The sequence below is a fragment of the Papaver somniferum genome, chromosome 9, assembly GCF_003573695.1.
Source record: "Papaver somniferum cultivar HN1 chromosome 9, ASM357369v1, whole genome shotgun sequence".
Classification (NCBI taxonomy): domain Eukaryota; kingdom Viridiplantae; phylum Streptophyta; class Magnoliopsida; order Ranunculales; family Papaveraceae; genus Papaver; species Papaver somniferum.
The window spans coordinates 15,200,730-15,218,126 of record NC_039366.1 but is presented as its reverse complement, the minus strand read 5'-3'; the positions used below and the strand labels follow the sequence as shown (position 1 = coordinate 15,218,126).

At 36.6% G+C, this 17,397-nt stretch overlaps 1 protein-coding gene across 1 annotated transcript; it reads right to left on the bottom strand.

The window, feature by feature from the left end:
* Window positions 1–1,003: 1,003 nt before the first annotated feature.
* On the bottom strand, window positions 1,004–2,358 carry LOC113307882. The gene is made up of 2 exons (XM_026556348.1): window positions 1,930–2,358; window positions 1,004–1,503 (listed from the first exon to the last, which is right to left on the bottom strand). The coding sequence occupies exons 1-2, from the start codon at window positions 2,278–2,280 to the stop codon at window positions 1,303–1,305; spliced, it is 552 nt and encodes a 183-aa protein (XP_026412133.1). The 5' UTR covers window positions 2,281–2,358; the 3' UTR covers window positions 1,004–1,302.
* Window positions 2,359–17,397: the final 15,039 nt, after the last annotated feature.

Sequence of the window (17,397 nt, the reverse complement as noted above, 5' to 3'; positions counted from 1 at the left end):
CACAGAATATTTACGAGTGGTATGGAAATATTTTTGGGACTAAACCTAATATCTTGGTGCTCTAGAAAACAAAAGATTGTCTCCAAATCCAGCATATTGAGGTGGAATACAAGGCTTTAGCTGATGCAACTTCAGAAATTATTTGGGTTCAATCTTTTCTCTTTGAACTTCATTACCAATTCTCTAAAACTCCGTTATTGTGGTGTGATAACATGGGAGCAACTTACTTAACTGCAAACATCTTTTTTCACAACAAAATGAAGAATATTGAGTTTTCTTTTCATTCTGTCAGAGAATTTAGTTGCACCTAAGTCCTTGGGATTTCGTTTTTTTGTCTACCGGAGAACATATTGCAGACGTTCACACAAAAGGTTTATTTACTGTGAGGTTTTCTTTTCTCAGATTCAAGCTCAGTTTCTCTGCACCTGCATACACTCTGGTGTTGTGAGGGTGTTAGAAAATAGTCTTGCAAGTGTGTGAAGTTACATTCATGTGTACTACTAGATAGGCGGAGTCCTATTTTCAAGATGAATTTTCTCACAAATATCTTATTTATTGTACATGGAAAATTGTGTTAGTAACAAGATAAAGGGTAAAACAAGAAAAAACATGAAAAATGATGAATTCAAGGTAATTTTTTTAATCTAAGAGATTTGGTCCGTCAACTTATATATATGGTACAGAGGGAGTATAAAAGATGATTAATGTAGTTAGGATGCACAATAAAGGATGTTGGACTTCAACTAATGAGAAGATTATCAGTGTTTCCTCAGTAACTTTACACCTACACTATTTTGATGTATTTAGAGTTGGACATGATACTATACATTTATACTCAAACTTAAAACCCATATGGAATTTTATGCACAAACTTAAAACGTTTGTGAAATTCTCAGCATGTCTATGTCGTTCCTGTTAATATACGTTGTTATTTGTAAATTTGACCAGCAATTTTCCCAACCATCATTACGATGCTATAACAAAGTAACTAAATTACTCAGTCTAGTTTGTCTTGGTTTTTATTATTCGTTTAAACTATTAAAACCATTAACTTTGTTAGTAGTAAGCATTTGATCATTTGATCATATGCTTAAGAGTGACACCCAAAATTTACCGATGTTATTAGGTGGATATTAATTCGCTCGAGTTGTCCTAAAAGATATAGCAGTACATATAATTCCACCGAATTGAATAATCCTAACTACTAACCCCTTTATCTTTCATTGGCAGTACTAGCAAATTCAAACATTATACATCATTCTTATCTTATCGACTGGCACAAGACTATCATTTGATACCAAATCAAATTAGCTGTGTTCGTGCCATCTTCACGAAAGATGCCAGCGCTGGATCAAATAATGGCGATCCTGGTTGAAGTTTACAGATACGCTTAAGCCCCATTTGTTGAGTACAATTTTTCCTTGGACCTTCTAGCCAGCCAACCACATATATACAAGAACAGATCTCTTCTCCTCCTTCGCGTGTGTGAAGTTCTCGCTCTATCTGTTAATAACACAACGCAATAATATCAAAAATAACATTCAATGAAGTCATATAGCACTTCCTGGTACATATTGTAGTAAAAATGTTTTCTATGTCCTGACCACCATCCACCACCAAACCATAAAACCCAGAATTAAAAACATATACTGAGAATCTATGGAGTTGGGCAAATCATTCAACTAAAATTCAAACCCCCAAAACCCAGATTCCCTGAATCAGAACAAACATTAATGCCAATATCAAGTAACGAATCAGTAATTGACTCACTCACAGATTCAATAACATTCATCTTAAATCAAACCATAAATTAAAATTAATGATTCATCACCATCAGCAGAACCACTAAAAAACCAAATTAAAACAGAGAAAACGAAACAAATTTGTCTTAATAACTACAATGAAAAAACAGATACTGAGTCAACTCACTGATTCAATGACGCCATTATAGAACTTTTGTTCTTCTTCACCTTCTTCAAGTAGTGCACAGACATACGATCCACGTCTCATATCATAACACTCTTTATCCTGTAGCTGAACACAAGCTGGACGAAACCTGTTGACAAACTCATCTAATTCTTTGGCAGTCTTGAAATCTTCGACATGGAATACCTCATCTTCATCTTTATCAGGAAAATCCATGAATCTTACAGTAAGGGTGCTGTTTGGCTTGCAGTAAACTGGTTTATCTACTGTATACCAAGCTTCATCTTGAACTGAACGGAAATCTAACACTGGGTTTTGATTGGGTTTTCTTGGACGACCTCGAGCCCGAATCATAGCTGTAAAATTATTTCTTCTACAGAGAGTGGAACTGAGATGTATACAATGGTGGTGGTGGAGTCTGATAAAAATTTAAAACGGAGAAATGTATTTATGCAGAGTTGTACAACAACACGCTTAATAAAAGATATGATAGACATGTGACCAACTAACAGTAGTAGCAGAAAATTAAATGACTCTTTAACCTACACCACACCACTACCTGTTATCCTACACTACTGCATCACAGCTGTGTTGGCTGCAGTACTATCATGAGAAGGGGTTGGTTTATGGAAAATGTCATTTCATAGAAATGGACGGTAGTAATCCATTAACGGCAAAGTCCCATGTGGATAGCCACGTGATTGGAAAGTGGGTTTTTCTACCGTAAGTAAAATCAAAAAGTCTTCATGGACCGAGCCAAAAACAATGAAACACAAACCGTCAAGACGCAATACATGTGGCCTTGGCAAACTCCGGAGGGGCTGCTGATATAACTTCACCAAGGGTCTCAGATGCTCAGTATTCCTATGTTTGAGTTTCTGAAGCACAAGCTGAAAGTGATTCAGGCACTGCAGCTTGAGGGGGGCTAGTAAAAGAGTGTGTGTGTGTATATCTACTTTTGTCCTGCCTTAAGTCTTTTAGTGAGTTTTTTTAGCCTTTCTAGTAAAACAACTTTTCTTACTTTCTGTTGTGCCTCCTGTATTGTCTCTATATAAGGCCAGTCTGTAATTCTTTTGTGTAACAGATTCTCTACGCAGCATTGCTTTCAATTTACATTAAGCCTTTGGACAGGGGTTATTGCTTATTGCTAGGTACGTATGGTTACTGGTGCAAATTCATTGTTTTCCATACGATTAATGTTGGTTCTGATGTTGCTTTAGCGCTGCAATACATATTGGTGTTCTTTTCTGGTGCTTTAATATTCTACGAACTGTTAGTTTTTTTTTTCACCACAAAACTAATATGAATCGAAGTAACAAACACTCGGTAGCAGCGACTTGAATAATCTGCAGAATCTACGTGATATGCTTGCGAAATTCCATGATATGATTCTTACTTGAAGAGTCTACGAGAGTTGATGTCCCCAATTAAACCAATGAAATAATTTCTATTATTTTCGTCTTTAAACGTAATTTTGCTCGATCTCTCAATGAGAAATCAATTATTTTAGCTTATGGATGCAAAAATAGACAAAGAAGGGCACTACCTCCAGGACGTTCAAGACATTTGGTATAGCTGAAGTTCCTCATTATGCTAGAGAAAAGTAGATCACATCCTAAATTAGAGTAACCTTGAGCAAGCTAGAGATGGAAGTTGACTAATAAGAGTTGAAGTTCAAATGTCTTTCTTCACTACTATAGGAGCTCTGCCCGACCAATACTATATATATATATATATATTAAGCTCCCCCGCGAGTATTATTGTGCTCTATCATGGTTTTGGATACAGATAAGGCATCCACTAAGTAAACGATAAGAATATAAGGATTCAATAGGAATCTTCATTTCTATAGATAAAGAGATTTAGTCAAGGGAGAAGATCATCGAACTACTCCAATATTCAGTCTGCTTGATTGTCCCTAACTAGCCTTAACCAGCAACATAGTGGAGTTAAAGCAAGCAGATTATGTTTTAATTTCCTCTATAGAACTTGCCCCTAGAAATGCTTGCAAGATTCATGCAGTAGGCTGAAAAATCGTTTAGGATAGGTGAAATGCCTCTACCACTTGGTGATATTAAAACAATTGCCGGCCGGGGTTGTTACACAATGACAGAAATCAATTGCCCCCAAAAATGTATTAGCCTTTCACGGATGTATAAACAATTTTTTGGTACTATAATCCTGCTTAACTTGAAGTCCTTATAAGTTTTATTCTATATATATAATGGTCGGATCTTCGAACAGCATGACAATCACAATACGCATAGTTGTGTTAAAATAGAATACCTGATGAAGCCATCGATTGAATCCAAGAAATCCTCCAAAACTACAAGCACACCCGTAGAACAGAATATAATGGAATATCTTGGATTCTCCTTCTTGACCCTTTTGTGTAATGAATAATAAAGTTCTCGAATCCTATACTGATGGCTATAGAGTTCCTTTTATAGGTAGAAGGAGGACCAAAGTTCCTAGAGTTAGAGTTAGCATTCAATCTCGACCGTCCATCAAGGAAGAGATATAGGAAATAAGCCCAAGAAATGGTAACCAATAAACTTAGAAATATTCTTAATTAACCAAAAGATAATACATGGGCCCACAGGATATTTTATATGCATAGAAATATTCTTACATTCTCCCACTGGTCCATGTAATAATTTATTTAATGGTTAATTATATAAAAAAACGTAAGCGCGCATAATTTCTAGACATATTTAATGGTTAAACATAATACCTTAACCAAGCAAATTGCTTATGCGAGTCATGGCGGTGGCACATTGTCATGTTATCAACATGTTCCCTTTCATGTACCACAACACAAGCAACTTACTTAATCATGTCTTAAATAGGGATATCATAATGGTCCAGTAATGTCTTCAAAAGAAAACAATTTCTGTTAACATTCATCCAATAACATAAAAGTATATTAAAGTGGATACATAAATAAGTTCAGAACAATAACAATAATAAGATCTCAATAAGTGTTCAAACATAAGCAAAAGTCTAAGTGAAACTAATTGTTTGTTACTCCCTCAAGACCCATGTTTCCAACATGTTTCAGAAAGGTCTTAGGAGGTAACGCCTTCGTAAATGCATCTGCAATCATAAGTTTTGTGCCTATGTGTTCAATGAACAACTTTTTCATCTGAACAACTTGCTTCAGGCATAGGTACTTAGATCCATGTGTCTTGAACCCTTAGTATATCTAGGGTGCTTTGAAAAGAATACTGCTGCGGCATTATCACAGTAAAGTTTCACAGGTGAGGAGGCAAAATTTAGGTCTCCAAACATTGAGATAAAATTCCGCAGCCATGAACAGTGATTTGTAGCCTCATAACATGCTACAAATTAAGCTTCCATTGTTGAGCCAGTGAGAACAGACTCTTTTGCACTTTTCCATGGTATTACTCCTCCAGCTAATAGGAAAAGATATCCAAAAGTGCTCTTTCGAGTATCATTACATCCCATGAAATCGGAATCTGAATATCCAACCAACTCAAATTGATCTGACTTCGTAAATGTGAGACGATGATCCTTCGTTCCTTGCAGGTACCTTAAAACTTTCTTTGCAGCTTTCCAGTGTTCCATTCCAGGATTCACAAGGTATCTTCCCATCATACCAACTATATAGCTGATATCTGGTCGTGTGCAAACTTGAGCATACATTAAACTTCCCACCACATAAACATAAGGGATTTTATCCATTTTCTTACGTTCCAGTTCATTCTTAAGACAAAGATTGAGTCCAAACTTGTCTCCTTTAGAAGCCGGAACTATACTTGGCTTACATGCATTCATCTCAAACCTCTCTAGAATTCTTTCGATATATGATTTCCGTGAGATTGATAATGTGCCAAGGGATCTATCACGGGATATTTCTATCCCAATCACATAAGAAGCCTCACCCATATCTTTCATTTTAAAATTCTTCGAGAGATATTCCTTAGTTTCATGCATAAGACCAAGATCACTACTCGCAAGTAGTATGTCATCTACATACAATACCAAAAATATGAACTTCCTCCCACTGATATTGAGATATATGCATGGATCTACAACATTTTTTTCAAAACCAAATTTTTGAATGGTTTCGTTGAATTTTAGATACCACTTCCTGGAGGCTTGCTTAAGTCCATAAATTGATTTCTTAAGTTGGCAGACCATGTGTTCCTGTCCTTCTAAGACAAAACCTTCAGGTGGAAACATGTAAATATCTTCCTCAAGCTCACCATTAAGAAAAGTTGTTTTCACATCCATTTGATGTAACTCAAGGTCATATTGAGCTACTAATGCCAGAATAATTCTGAGAGAGTCTTTCTTTGACACGGGAGAAAAGGTCTCTTTGTAATCAATGCCATCTTTCTGAGTGAAACCTTTGGCTACAAGTCTAGCTTTATAACATTGAATATTTCCATTAGCATCGTGTTTGGTCATAAAGACCCATTTACACCCGATTGCTTTGTGTCCTTCAGGCAATTCAACGTATTCCCAGACTCTATTATCATCCATCGATTTTTTCTCTACTTTCGTAGCATTAATCCATTAATCAAAATTACTACACTTGATAGCTTGTGAATAAGAAACTGATCTTTCATAATCCCTCAAAATCCGATTCTTGTAGATAAACCACATAATCATCAGAAATAACCCTTTTTCGTTCTCTAGTAGATCTTCTTAAGGCTACTTCTTATGGTTGTTCTAAAATTTCTTCTGTGGAAATAGTCTCATCATGAAGTTCCGATGCCGTTATTTGTGTTATTTCATCATCAATCGGTTCTACAACCGAAGGAGTCACAATATTTGTAGAAATCTGAGGTAAAGGGATTATTACTCTGATTTCTTGAACAGATTTTTCTTGCACTGGTGTACTGACACTAACTTCGCCATCCTTAATGAATTTTGCATTTCCAGTTTCAACAATTCTCATACTATGGTTAGGACAATAAATAATATACCCCTTGGATTTTTCAGGAAACCAATAAAGTAACTGCTAACAGTTTTCGTATCCAATTTCTTTTCTTTGGGATTATAAAATTTCGCTTCTGCTGAACAACCCCAAACTTCCAGGTGTTTTAAACTAGGTTTCCATCCCTTCCACAGTTCAAAAGGAGTCTTTAGAACTGATTTGCTTGGAACTCTATTTAAAATGTACACAGCATAACGAAGATCACACATCCAAAAACTTAAGGGTAAACTCGCATGAATAATCATGCTTCTAACCATTTCCATTATAGTACGATTTCGCCTTTCTGTTACACCATTCTGCCAAGGTGAACCTGGCGTTGTGTATTGAGCAAAAATTCCAAGCTTTGGGAGAAGTAAAGCGAAAGGTCCAGGATGTTGTCCTGTTTCATCATACCTTTCGTAATACTCTCCACCCCTATCAGACCTAACTAGCCTTAACCAGCAACATAGTGGAGTTAAAGCAAGCAGATTATGTTTTAATTTCCTCTGTAGAACTTGCCCTTAGAAATGCTTGCAAGATTCATGTTGTAGGATGAAAAATCGTTTAGGATAGGTGAAATGCCTCTACCACTTGGTGATATTAAAACAATTGCCGGCCGGGGTTGTTACACAATGACAGAAATCAATTGCCCCCAAAAATGTATTAGCCTTTCACGAATGTATAAACAATTTTTTGGTACTATAATCCTGCTTAACTTGAAGTCCTTATAAGTTTTATTTTATATATATAATGGTCGGATCTTCGAACATCATGACAATCACAATACACATAGTTGTGTTAAAATACAATACCTGATGAAGCCATCGATTGAATCCAAGAAATCCTCCAAAGCTACAAGCACACCGGTAGAACAGAATATAATGAAATATCTTGGTTTCTCCTTCTTGACCCTTTTGTGTAATAAATAATAAAATTCTCGAACCCCATACTGATGGCTATAGAGTTCCTTTTATAGGTAGAAGGAGGACCAAGGTTCCTAGGGTTAGAGTTAGCATTCAATCTCGACCATCCATCAAGGAAGAGATATAGGAAATAAGCCCAAGAAATGGTAACCAATATACTTAGAAATATTCTCAATTAACCAAAAGATAATACATGGGCCCACATGATATTTTATATGCATAGAAATATTCTTACATTCTCCCACTGGTCCATGTAATAATTTATTTAATGGTTAATTATATAAAAAAACATAAGCGCGCATAATTGCTAGACATATTTAATGGTTAAACGTAATACCTTAACCAAGAAAATTACTTATGCGAGTCATGGCGGTGGCACATTGTCCTGTTATCAACATGTTCCCTTCCATGTACCACAACACAAGAAACTTACTTAATCAGGCCTTAAATAGGGATATCATAATGGTCCAGTAATGTCTTCAAAAGAAACAATTTCTGTTAACATTCATCCAATAACATAAAAGTATACTAAAGTGGATACAGAAGTAAGTTCATAACAATAACAATAATAATATCTCAATAAGTGTTCAAACATAAGCAAAAATCTAAGTGAAACTAATTTTTTGTTACTCCCTCAAGACCCATGTTTCCAACATGTTTCAGAAAGGTCTTAGGAGGTAACGCCTTCGTAAATGAATCTGCAATCATAAGTTTTGTGCCTATGTGTTCAATGAACAACTTTTTCATCTGAACAACTTGCTTCACGCATATGTACTTTAGATCCATGTGTCTTGAACCCTTATTATATCTAGTGTGCTTAGAAAAGAATACTGCTGCGGCATTATCACAGTAAAGTTTCACAGGTGTGGAGGCAAAATTTAGGTCCCCAAACATTGAGATGAAATTCCGCAGCCATGAACAATGATTTGTAGCCTCATAATGATGTGTTCTCAAAGTTGTTGTAGATACTGATAAAAGGGTTGTTTTAAGACTTGTGAAGGCAATGAATTTTAGACTTAATAAAAATTTAAAAAATTAGAAAACTTATTACAAAATTGACTTCAAGATATTAGAAAACAACCAAGACACTGATTTCACTATTACACATGAATAAATTATGGTAAACAATCCAAAACTCCAATTATCTTTTAAGACTCTTATTTCTTAATTCACAATAATCTGGAAAATTCTCAAAAATTAATTGTATCCCTAAGCATAGATTATCTAAACAAAGCATAACCTATCTAATAGAATCACAACTAATGAAGAAATTTTTGGCAAACAATTAAAAGCTCTGCAAAAGTAGTGATTGAGTGAATTATAAATTATAAATTAGAGAGAATAAATAATTACTAATTATTCATGCGTAAATAGCTTCCTCATTGTCTTGGTTGTGAGAGAATTAGCCGCTCATCATGTTGGAAAACCTCTCAGAGAATTTCATTGATGCTCAAAAATGGTTTACAAATGATGAGAATATGAGAAATACGATAAAACCGGGTTTGTAACAATTATATTTGTTACAAACCAGAGAACTACGACCCTCGGTAAAATAAGACTGCTGCCGCTGTGTCGCAAAAACTGTAGTAAATAAGTCTGCTGCAGATGTACGACCCTCAGCTGGGAGTCGTTATCACTGTTGATAAACGACTGTCCTGGTCGGTCCGTTCTTCGCGTTCTTCAGAAATGCAGTAGCAGAAAATGGAAGCTCTGCAACTTTGGTGTTTAAGCTCTGTGGTGTTCTAAAACCTCCAAAACTCTCCCTCCGGCCTCTCTGAGTCCCCATCACCGTATATATACTCCACAGGACCAAAATATCTCCCAGTAATGTCTCCAAATTCTCTCACAGCAAAGCCATTACTCGGGAATATATTATTTCCAAAATTATGGTTTTATATCCTTCTTTACTTCCTTCACGCGTCTATCGCAACTAAGAGTCCTCCATACACGTTCAGTACACGAATTAAAGTCCCAGCAGCACACGCAATTCATAGCAAATCCCGTGAAAAACTCTCCCACGAACGTGTAGCTCTGTTTGCTTCTCGCGGAATATCCAGCCAAATTGGATCGAACCAAAGGCCCATACCAAGCCTTTTAGGATATATCACGTCCACCCATGAAGTTTCAGCGATTTAGTCTACCTCTAACCCATCCAAAATCCGATCGAGAAAACTGCCAGGAGTGAACTCTTCTTCCCGCCAAAAAATGAATTTGAAAGGAAGAAGAAGGGTTCCCCCCTATCCGGTTCTGGGGTGCGGTTAGCAGCTGCCTATAAATAGGGTTCCCCTTAGTAATTAGGTTACCCCTTATTCAAAGGGAGGGTCCTTATAGCAAATGTCCTCCAAGGGTGCCCCGGGCAACTTTTCGAGCCGAAATTTCCAAAAATATTTATTTCCAAAAAAATACCTACAAACACACAAAACACCATAATAAGGACGAAAACGAGTACTAACAATACGAAACATTGAGGACAAATTAGACACATAAATGCGTCTATCAAATACCCCCAAACTTATTATTTGCTAGTCCTCGAGCAAAACTAAAAAAATAAATCCGAGTTAATCTCGGGAGGGTTTACCAGAGGTGTACCCACAAAACCAATACTTCTAATGGTCACAAGTATCCAAAGAGCTATGAGGACATACATATTCTCAACCTATCTCCAAGTAACTAGAATGCCAGAGAAATTAAAGGTGTCAGCTCTAAAGCTGACTGAAGAAAATGGGAGACACATCCGCAACACTGCTAGATAAAGAGATATCCGCTACACAACTAGATAAACATTGTAAGATGCGTCCGCTACTTTACAGCTGGATAAGATTAGGAGAGAGAAAAAGATGAGAGGGACATCTGCTACACAGCTGGACTAATTACGTGTGATGAGTTAAACCAGTGCTAGAAAGATCTTGTGCCAGATGAGAAGCGGACTAACAAAGCAACCAAATGTATCTTTCTTCGACTCTCTCATAGTTCTCAGTAGAAACAACGTCCTCTTCGGTCTTCAACTGTTGATGATAAACTATCGAACCTCATAGAACCTTGACAATTAACTCTTCTCTTCGATTTCTTGCTTGACTTATAAATTTCTACTTCCCTTTGGCCTTATTGAACAACACGTAACGATGATTTTTTTTCATTTTTCATTTTTTTTTCATTTTTTGTTTTTTTTCATTTTTTTTTTGGAAACAAACATTTACATGGCCATGAGAGAAGGACTTTCAAAACTTGGATCTTCACAACTTGTGATGTCTTGGTATCATGGATTCTAACAACTTATATCGTTTGCTCTTATAACTTCAACTTTGATTTTTGAATTATTCTTTTCTATTGTTGCTTCTAAACCTAAAACGTCTTCAACTTTCTTCATAGATTTTGATGTCGCTCCGCTTGTTGATGATGATAAGTTTCCACTGAGAGAGAGTCGCAATCCAGTAACTAAGACTACATTGTGAGGTTGCTTTGTCTTTCTGGCATTTCCTGACCTACTTGCATTTCCATCATGTATGGTTAGGTCCATCACGGTTACCCTCTAAAAGGAACAAGTTCTCTTCTGAATTTCAAGGATCTCAATGTCTTTTTCTCTAATGTATCAAAAGGTTGTTATCCCTAGCATTCCAATTTCTATCTTTTCGGTGAGAAACAGTATGTAAACTTAGCTAATCGGATACCATGTGACGCTAGAAGTTTCAAAAGTGCAACTAAAAAGTTCTTCCCCACCCCCAAAATTAAATCTAACATTGTCCTCAATGTTTCTAATGAAAGAGCAATACCAAAAGTAAAATAACACTAGGAGAAATTGGAAAGATAGTACCTGGGTGAAGAAAATAAAAAACTAATATACAACATACAACTTCCTCGATGGTCAATCAAGGGTAAACAGGGTCCTCCAGAGGGACTTCCTCAACATCACCTGTAGGAAAGGGCTCTAAAAAGGGTTTCAATCTCTGACCGTTAACCTTCGAAGAACTACTACCATCCGGTGTCTCAATTTCAACAGCTCCATGAGGAAAGAAGTGCGAACAATAAAAGGACCCGTCCACCGAGAACGCAACTTCCTAGGGAAGAGATGTAAACGGGTATCATACAGAAGAACTTTTTGACTTAGAGAAAATGACTTCCGTAAATATTTCTATCATGCACAAGTTTCATTTTGTTCTTGTACTCTTTAGCACTATCGTAAGCATCTATACGAATCTCGTCCAACTCATTGAGCTGGAGTTTCCTATGGGCTCCTGCCTTGTCAAGTGAAATATTTAGCTTCTTAACAGCCCAATAAGCTCTATGTTCTAACTCAACAGGTACATGGCATGCCTTGCCATACACAAGACGATAAGGCGACATTCCAATGGAGGTATTAAACGCAGTACGGTAAGCCCATAAGGCATCAGTAAGCCTAGACGACCAATCTTTCCGATTAGGATTAACTGTTTTCTCTAATATACGTATTATCTCCCTATTGTAAACCTCTACCTGACCACTAGTTTGCGGATGATACGGGGTAGCTACCTTATGTGTAATACCATATTTCTTCATCAGAAGCCTAAAAGGTCCATTACAAAAGTGCGACCCTCTATCACTAATTATAGCTCGCTGTGTACCAAAACGTGTAAGTATATTATTTTTCAAGAACTCAATCACAACCCTATGGTCATTGGTTTTACACGCAACCGCCTCAATCCACTTAGAGACATAGTCTACGACGACAAGGATGTATAGGTTACCAAAAGAATTTGGAAACGGACCCATAAAGTCAATACCCCACACATCAAAGACCTCAACAACTAAAATAGGGTTCAAGGGAATCATGTTCCAACGGGAAATGGTTCCTAATTTCTGGCAACGCTAACAAGTAACACAGTAACTATGGGAGTCTTTAAACAACGAAGGCCAATATAATCCACACTGCAATATCTTAGCAGCAGTTTTCTTAGCACTAAAGTGACTCCCACAAGCATGATCATGACAAAAGGAAATAATACTGGACTGTTCACTCTCAGGTATACATCTCCTAATAATCTGGTCTAGACAATACTTAAAAAAATAATGATCATCCCAAAAGAAGTGCTTAACCTCGTCTAAAAGCCTAGAACGATCTTGTTTACCCCAATGTTGGGTCATTCGACCAATAACAAGATAATTCACTATATTCGCATACCAAGGTGTTTGGGTGACAAAGAATAGTTGTTCATCAGGACAGCTATCCCTTATATGAAGGGATTCATCATGGGAATCAACAACTAGCCTAAACAAGTGGTCTGCTACTACATTTTCGGCACCCTTTTTGTCTCTAATGTATGGAGAAAACTCTTGCAACAAAAGTATGCACCTAATCAATCTAGGTTTCGTATCCTTCTTAGACAAAATATATTTCAAAGCAGCATGATCAGTATATATAACGATCTTAGAACCTAAGAGGTAGGGTCTAAACTTGTCTAAGGCAAACACAATGGATAACAGTTCCTTCTCGGTAGTGGTATAGTTCAACTAGGCATCATTCAGAGTTTTGCTAGCATAGTAAATCACATGAAGTAATTTGTTTTCTTGCTGACCTAGCACAACACCAATAGCATAATCTGAAGCATCACACATGATCTCAAAGGGTAAGTTCCAGTTGGGTGCCTGGACTATGGGGGCGGTAGTGAGTAAAGTCTTAAGATTCTCAAAAGCCTCTAAACAAGCATCATCAAAGACAAACTTAACATCTTTTGCAAGCAAGTTGCAAAGAGGTCTAGAAATCAAGCTAAAATCCTTAATGAATCGACGATAAAAACCTGCATGCCCTAAGAATGACCTAATATCTCTTACGGTTTTTGGGACCTGTAAAGTCTTAATAAGGTCAACTTTGGATTTATCTACCTCTATACCCTTAGAAGATACGATATTCCCTAAGACAATTCCTGATCTAACCATGAAATGACATTTCTCCCAATTAAGCACTAGATTCTTTTCCTTACACCTAGTCAACACTAATGACAAATGATGCAATCACTCATCGAAAGACGAACCAAACACTGAAAAGTCATCCATAAAGACCTCTAAAAACTTTTCTACCATATTGGAAAAATGCTCACCATGCAACGCTGAAAAGTCGCAGGGGCGTTACATAGCCCGAAAGGCATGCGTCTATACGCAAAGGTACCAAAGGGACAAGTAAAAGTAGTTTTTTCTTTGTCTTCTGGGGCAATAAAGATCTGATTGTAGCCTGAGTAGCCATCTAGAAAACAGTAATGGCTATGTCCAGCTAATCTCTCTAGCATTTGGTCGATAAAGGGAAGGGGAAAGTGGTCCTTCCTAGTGACCTTGTTCAATTTCATATAGTCAATACAAACACGCCAACCCGTGGTCACTCGGGTCGGGATTAACTCATTCTTATCATTCTGGACTACAGTAATACCGGATTTCTTGGGAACAACCTGAACTTCTAGACCCTAAAGTTCGGTTACATTGCGGGCAAACCGAACATTACACTGTACGACCAAAACCTCCATTAACGAGCGAGTTCGGTAACCTGCGTGTTTGGAAAACGTAACCAAACTACAGTTTCAGGTGTGATCGGTTACATGTTCTTGACATATGCTAACTGAACTGGCCCAAATCTACGTAGCAAATTTCATTTTTTTGAAAGTTTGGAGCAATTAAACCAACATTATCTAAGTTTGAAGCATACCTGATAACCCAAATGCTCTTCCTCCGATGGTGGTTGGTAAAATCCATCGTTTTCATCTTGAGATTGAGTTTGGGGAAGAATACAATCACCATCTAAGAAATAACTCATATCCGGATCATTGTGAGGATTAACAAATACTCTAGAAGAGGAAGGAGATGAAGATTCAGATGTGCTATCATCAATTGAATCATCACTTGAATACTCAAGATTAGTGAACTCAAAAAAAAAAAAAATTATTTTCCATGTTTTTCTTCTTCATCTTCTCTACCTTTACTCTCTCAATAATTCTACATCTTTAGGTTAATCATTTCACTAATCATTATCCAAAATCAATCAGAAGGGTAGTTTAGGTATTAATATAAATATCCAGATAAGGGGTGACCTAGATTTACTTCTAAATGTCTTACTAAAAATAGAACCATGGTCCCCAAAAAATCGTTCTAAATCAATGACTTTGTCCATGACAAACACGTCTGACCATTTGGGCCTCCAAAGTTGAAGCCAGTTGTACACAATTACAACTTAAAGCCCGGTCATTAAAGTAATTGCACACAAAAAAAATAAAAATAAAATCTGAACAACTCCTGGTAATTAATGCACAATGACTCGTCCAAATACTGGTGCACAAAGTTATAATCGAAAGAAGAATAAGTCTAAATTTACTTCGAAATTTCCACCGAAAATTCCACGCATAGACACAAGTGGCGGGTCGCATTTCTGCCCTATATATCCCGATGCTAAGCACGCTGTATATCATCCGTTCGATGCCTTCTCGGTGGAAAATGAAGTGAAAACTTTGGTGGTTGTAGACTCGTTGTTGAAGGAAATGCTTCTAATGTAACTCGGGTGATTGTGGGATATTAGGTGAAGTATCAAATCGTTGGTATTGAGAATCAAGCAGTGGCGGAGCCAGGGTTTAAAAATGGGGACGACTAAAAAATGTTTTTATATAAATGTAGGTATTAGGGTGGACTAAATATAAATTATAAGGGGGCTAATTACAAAATATAAAAAAAATATGTGAGTTTTTAAATGATTTTAGTGATTTTAGGGTGGAGCCAGGGTTAGTCAACTCTTGGCCGCGCCCCTGAAATCAAGGATCTAGAAGTCTGCTTTGAAGGAATTCTCTTTTTTTTCTTTTCAGTACCAAAAAAATGTAAACTCTATAACTCACTCTTTATGCCAATTTGCTGCGCATGGCCATGTGAAGGATGGTGGAATGCAGATTCCCATTACTTATAGTTCTTCAAGGCTCAACTTAAATGAGGTAATCCAAATAAATTTCTTCAGAGGAGCATTCTTAGCCTCTTTTAAAAAAAAAAACAAAAAAAAAAAAACTCATGGATCCATAATAAGTGTGACTCACATAATTGATATTTAGTTGTCTAATCGTATAGAACTCGAACTATAAATTTACTATCAGTTGCAACTTGAAAGGGAGTTTTTTTTTTCTTTTACAAAAAATACCAGTGTAAGATATATCGTCGATTTGAAACAGAAAATTCAGGAAACCTAGTTTTCATCATATCGGATCATAATTTTAGAAGTGAATTCTACAGAGCGGAAATTACGCATTTCATATGGGAATGAATTACCACCGAAAAGGAAATTAGACATGGGAGAAAACTATAAGATGTATAACGTAATAATGAAACGGGTCTCCGAGCAGTAGAGAAAGATGTTGGCCTTCACGACAAAAGATTATCGTGTTCTATGAATACTTATAGCATTTTAATGACTTACTTTAATGAATCGACTAGGTTATGGAGTAATATATTTCGTATTAGCATGCTTTTTTGTGTTAAGAGAGAAAAAAAGAAAGACAAGTGGTCCCTGATAAGTGCCAAATATTGCATAATTCTTTATCATTTTATTGGCACTTATCTCATTTTGTATGCTTTAATTTCCCATTTTATACCGAATCTTCTATTTTATTGTTTTCAAATATAATTATTTTTATTAATTTAATTTTTTGTTTTTAGGTAGTAAATAAAGCATGGATGCTTAGAGAAGCAAAATGAGTGGGACTAGTGGGAAACGGCAGAAAGGAACAGGGTTCCGCTAGAAGAGTGTAACAAAAATATCACACAAGAAGCTGTTACAATTCGTATGTGATCTTGCTTGCAATCCGTTTCCACAGCTACACCTAGAAGTGGATTAGAGGAAGAATTGGGCTTGACAAGTCAAGACAAGGCCTTAACCCGTTTTCACATATGGTACATCAAAATTGGATGTAATGCATAACATACCCTAGCATCGCCTCTTTTCTCCCCTGATCTCTATTCACGACAGCGACGGAAAGAGGATCCAAATTCTAGGTGGGCTAATTCAAGCACTATAGGCTAAACATAAAATTTCTAAGGGGCTATTCATTTCTTATCCAAAAAATATACATGAAAACATGGTTTTTTTGGTGAGTTTTAGAGATTTGGGGGTGGCTGGAGCACCCCTAAGCGACCCCCAGTACCGTCCCTGATTCACGACCAGAAAACCTTGTTCATTTCTCACCATTACCTTTGCTGACAACAGAACCACCTTCATTTCATCCTTTCCCACCTCTGTGTACTCTTTCTCATACCATCTCTCTGTGAACCCATACCCCTATATACCACATCCACCAAACATATGCAAATCTACCTTTTCTCTTTCCCATTTCACAATACTATTTGCTTTCTTTGTTGTTTGTATTTTGTTGAGGTACTTTTGAAGCTACAACCAGGTTTACTGTTTTTGACAAGAGAATCGGGTATGGGAGGTCAATCTCTGAATCATGTTGAGACAATTCAAGGAGTTCATCGCAACAAGGGAAGAAAAGAAATCTGAAATCGTTGGAGTGAAGTATTAGTCTTTGGAATGATAGATGGATTCCTGATTTAGAATTCCCTTTAAGTTACTATGGTCTCAACACAAATCCCTTGTTAACACTTGTATCATAC